Genomic DNA, 5,307 nt, shown 5'->3' with positions numbered 1-5,307 from the left:
TTTTTAAATCTCATATTAAAAAGATACTTTAAATCTAAATATATAAATATCAACATGTCATTAATATATGTGATATTTAATTAGAATCTTTTAAATAAGATCTCAATTTTATGTTTGATTGACAAAAAAAGTTTGATTACGCAAAAGATCATCAAAATCAGCCAATTAGATATTTTGAAGGAGAATAGCCATTAAATATTTTATACTAATATCATAATAACAAAAGTAAAATCTAAGTACATAAATATTTGACTAATCCTAATTTAGATAATAGCATATTTGAAAAGAAAAAGTATGAAAAGGAACCTTACCGATGAAAATGAGACTCTTTGCAAAAAGAATTCTCAATTTTTGGAAGGAATACGGTTGTCAATAGACAAGATGATGTTACTAGATTGTGGTCACTCATGGGAAGGAACCTTGGCTGCTATTGCAGTTTGAAATGCCATCCACGTACAACTATTTTCCCTTTCCCTTCACACGTTCAACCTCATGCAGATGCAGTTATATATTCTTCCAATTAATTCCAACCTTCAAAAGTACACTGATTACTCGTCCTCGTCCTTAATTATCCTTATCCTTCTTCAATTTCATATTTCTAGCAAACCCTTTCATTACAGGCAACAATCAGCCACTTTCATCAATTATCTTATCGTATGTTTTTCTTCTTTTGATGAATTATAAGCCAAGCATGACGTGAACTCTTAGTACCCACGAACAATAACTAGTCCAAAGTTTAATTATTAACATGAAAAAAGTATTATCGAAAAATGCTACCCATCCAAAATTTAATGACTTTTGGTTTTCTAATTAATTTCATAGACAAATAAATTTGGATTTGCTATATTCATTTTCAGTGCGGTTACTATATATGACAAAAATTGAATGCTTTTATGTTTCTCAACAAAAAATATTCTTCACATGCATATCCAGATAATTAAATCTATGTTAGTACATTTAAAAAATCAGTCATCTACCACTATATAGATCTTGTTGGTTGTATAAACTAACTTTAACTTGTAAAAAATAATACACTTCTTATTTTATGTTTCCATTTATGAAAAATTTTATTCAAAAATAAGTTAAATCATAACTAAAACATGTTTGATAGCAATTATAAATAAATAAATTATCCTCCTTTTGTACCTTATATATTATTTTGAATCATCATGTTATTATATAAAGTATCTAATAATTTTATTAATAATTAAATTTTATTGTTTGAATCATCATGTTATTGATATAAAGTATCTAATAATTTTATTAATAATTAAATTTTATTGTAAATCTAATTAATCAATGATCACTTTTAATGAGATATCTCATTTCAACTGTATTTTTTTTATTTACTAAACTCAAATTTTATTTCCTTTAAAAAAAAAAAAGACTCCAACTTTCTTACCCTTTATTATCGTCCCTCCTATTTATTTGATCGTATTTGAGTTTGTTTTTGGATCTCTACTTTAGAAAAACAATATCATTTTTTATGTCATTATTCCTACTTCTGTGACTATAGCTTTGCAGTTTTATCCAATATGAGAAGTATTAACATCCATTGATGAATGGTTATACAAAGATAATCCTTATGAACTGGTTATTCTACACTCCTCAATTGGTATAACTTGCTACATGGGTTGTGATTGGGAACCTAGTTTCCATTGGGTAATTACTTGAAAGTAGGTTGATAGACCAAATTAAAACACGTACTATTAGAAACTAAATGGAATTGTTTTAAATTATATTATTGGCATGTGCTATTTTAACTGTTAATTGAGTAATTCGTTAATCAAACTAACTGGTTAAGTGACATTTGATCTAGATGGTTTAGTGATAAAGATTAAGGCATCAGCTTGGAAATGGATGACTTCTAGAAATGGAAATAGAACCAGTGTCTCTTTTCGAGAGTGGTGTATCTCACCAATGGTAACCTTCTTTGGACCATGACCAGATCTAGATATGGGCTAAATTGGAAGTAGCAAATCAATATTGATGTTTTTGTTCAATTGGGGTATATATACAAGATGTTTTATGTTTCTACTGGGTATATATATATACATGGGAAACTTTTTTTGGTTGGATACAACACATGTTTTAGTTTTATGGAGGACTTATCCTTTTTCGTTGTTGATCCTCCCTTTGTACCTCTGGTACACTAATGTAAATATAGCATTTTATTAATAAAATCTTTATTTTGCTTTTCAAAAAAAAAAAACTAACTGATTGATTTAGTTAATGATAAAAAAAACCTCATATTAATAATATTTAAAACAATCCAGTTTTGATATTTAATTTATGAAAGTGCTTTAATTTGAAGAAAAAGCTCTTAAAAAGATAGATAAAGAAAAAAATAAATGGATCCAACATTAAGGGACCCAATAGAGGCGATGTTAATTAGACTATAGCAAGGAATATAAATAAGATAGCTACATAATAAGATGAAAATAGATGCCCATAAAATGGAATATATACACATTTTTTTCAATATCCCAAAAATAGAGATAAACCAAAACACGTATATTTTTGTTTCTTTCTCCGTAAAAACAAGCTGCCAATTTTAGCCATATATAAAATCGCACCAGAACACCATATATCTTGCTTTATTTTAATTTTCTCATAACTTCACATATGTTTATCCTTTATATATAGTAGGAAGTATATATATGATAATCCGAAAAGACAAGAATTAAAAAAAGAAAAGAAAGGAAAAAGGGACCCAACGTGAAAGGACCCGACGGAGACCAGGTCCAATAGCACTAACAAGGAATATAAATACGATAGCTACATAATAGGATGAAAATAGATCCCCATACGTAACCTTCAACCTTCTTTGATTCTTAAAAAACCTTCTTTTTCTCTCCACTTTAGTTCAACTTCACACATACATCCTTCATGGAGCAACTACGGCCACCACCGTTGTCGGGTCTTGGCGGCTCGGCTGAATTCGATGGTGGCTCAAAGTCGCATAGGCAAGTATTTTAGGGTTGCCGAGCGTAATACTACCTTCACCACCGAACTTCGCGCTGGTACTGCCACGTTCCTCACTATGGCCTACATCCTTGCCGTCAACGCCACCATCATCGCTGATTCGGGCGGGACATGCAGCGTCTCCGATTGCATCCCTCTATGCTCCGACCCCAAAACGCCACTCTCCGAATGCCCGACCCATCTCCTGACCCGACCCGGATTGTCTTGCAAGTACCCTCCCGTCAACCCGGGCTATGCGGCGTGCGTGGAACGCACGCGCCGCGACCTCATCGTTGCCACCGTGGCCTCCTCCCTCATCGGCTCCGGCATAATGGGCCTCTTTGCGAACCTCCCCTTAGCCCTAGCGCCCGGCATGGGCGCCAACGCGTACTTCGCCTACTCCGTGGTCGGGTTCCACGGGTCGGGTCCCGTACCCTACCGAACCGCATTAACCGCTATTTTCTTAGAAGGCCTAATCTTCCTCATAATCTCAGCCGTTGGATTTCGCGCGAAACTCGCCAAACTCGTTCCAAAACCCGTCCGAGTCTCCTCCGCCGCCGGAATCGGTCTCTTCTTAGCCTTCATTGGGCTTCAGAGCAACGAAGGCATTGGGCTCATCGGATTCAGCCCATCAACACTTATCACTCTTGGAGGCTGCCCGAGGAACAAACTGACGGCGTTAGCTCCGGTCATCACAATTAACGGCACAGTTAGTTTAATTCCTGGCGCCACCGTCTCCGACAAGATACTATGTTCTGGGAACCGCATGGAGAGCCCAACCTTATGGCTTGGTTTGGTTGGGTTTCTTATCATTGCTTACTGCTTAATGAAGAACATAAAGGGGGCTATGATATACGGCATCGTTTTTGTAACCGTGATCTCCTGGTTCAGGAACACGCCGGTTACGGTGTTCCCTAATACCCAACTCGGTGACGCCGGGTATGACTATTTTAAAAAGGTGGTTGACGTGCACGTGATAAAAACCACCGCCGGTGCGTTGAGTTTTGATAGCATGTGGAAGGGTGCATTCTGGGAAGCACTTTTCACGTTCTTGTACGTTGATATATTGGACACTACAGGGACCTTATATTCGATGGCCAGATTTGCAGGTAGGTGTGGTCATGGTTTCATTATTTAAATAATCATAATTATAATTAGTAAATAGCTAAATAATAACCATACTTATTTTTTGTTTAACAAATTATATATAAGGTTGGTTATATAATCGTTTATGAATATAATTAGTTGTTGTTATTATTTTTATTTTTTAAAAAAAAAAACTGGTTTTTTTGAGCAGGGTTTGTTGATGATAACGGTGATTTCGAGGGGCAGAATTTTGCGTTCATGGCGGACGCATCGTCGATTGTGGTGGGGTCCCTGCTGGGGACGTCGCCGGTGACGGCGTTCATCGAGTCGTCGACGGGGATACGGGAGGGGGGGAGGACGGGGCTGACGGCGGTGACGGTGGCGGGGTATTTTTTTATGGCGTTTTTTTTCACGCCGTTGTTGGCGTCGATTCCGGCGTGGGCGGTGGGGCCGCCGCTGATAGTGGTGGGGGTGATGATGGTGAGGTGTGTGGTGGAGATTGACTGGGAGGATATGAGAGAAGCGATACCGGCGTTTGTGACGATTGTGTTGATGCCGTTGACGTATTCTATTGCCTATGGGTTGATAGGGGGCATTGGGACGTACCTTGTGTTGCATGCATGGGAGTGGGGGGAGGAGGTGGTGAGGAATTTTTTTACTAACAACAACTTTAAGGATAATAATAATATATCTAATGTAAATGCTAATAGTCGTGTTGTTGATGATCATGAACAAGGAGATGATAACAAGGTGTAGAATAGTACAAGTATTATAGTTTCTTTTTTCAGGTGAATATTGGCAGGAAAATTAGGAGACGTAGTAGGGACTGATCGGGGTTTAGAAAAAAAAATTAAGAAATCGATTAGATTTGTGTAAATTTTTAAATATTAGTGTGTGTACAAGATGTTTTTCATACAAATTAAAGAGTGTTCGTTTGTTTAACGAAAAGGACATCTAATTATTGGGTCTTGATCCGGAGGAACATAGATTTGGGTGTGAGGGTCCAAAGATTTCACTGAATCAAATATCAATCAGTTTGCATATGAAAAATAGTTTGTAAACAATGATAATATTTTTGTTGGTAACAATGATTAAAAAATCATTTGTTTTTCAATTCATTCGATAAGAGATTGATGTTACTCGCCATACATAGATATATATCTATGACTGATCTAATAGATTTTTTCATGAATTCTTATGCTAAAGTTAAATAAATTAAAGTTATGTTTTTTTATTATTTTATAATATATTTTAAGA

The 5,307-nt window shown here is 35.8% G+C and overlaps 1 protein-coding gene across 1 annotated transcript; it reads left to right on the top strand.

The window, feature by feature from the left end:
- Positions 1–1,629: 1,629 nt before the first annotated feature.
- Positions 1,630–5,100, top strand: LOC114368566 (adenine/guanine permease AZG1-like). Its single transcript, XM_028325782.1, has 3 exons — positions 1,630–1,662; positions 2,801–4,073; positions 4,262–5,100. Exons 1-3 carry the CDS (start codon positions 1,630–1,632, stop codon positions 4,804–4,806), a joined length of 1,851 nt encoding a protein of 616 aa, XP_028181583.1. The 3' UTR covers positions 4,807–5,100.
- Positions 5,101–5,307: the final 207 nt, after the last annotated feature.

Source organism: Glycine soja, chromosome 9 (assembly GCF_004193775.1).
Source record: "Glycine soja cultivar W05 chromosome 9, ASM419377v2, whole genome shotgun sequence".
Taxonomy (NCBI): domain Eukaryota; kingdom Viridiplantae; phylum Streptophyta; class Magnoliopsida; order Fabales; family Fabaceae; genus Glycine; species Glycine soja.
The sequence above is the reverse complement of the archived record's forward strand: the minus strand, read 5'-3'. Positions and strand labels throughout refer to the sequence as shown.

Coding starts and splice junctions, on each gene's coding strand:
- LOC114368566 (XM_028325782.1), top strand. CDS start 1,630: ATGGGTTGTGATTGGGAACCTAGTTTCCATTGG. Junction 1,663..2,800: donor GGGAACCTAGTTTCCATTGG/GTAATTACTTGA, acceptor GGATGAAAATAG/ATCCCCATACGTAACCTTCA. Junction 4,074..4,261: donor TTCGATGGCCAGATTTGCAG/GTAGGTGTGGTC, acceptor TTTTTTGAGCAG/GGTTTGTTGATGATAACGGT.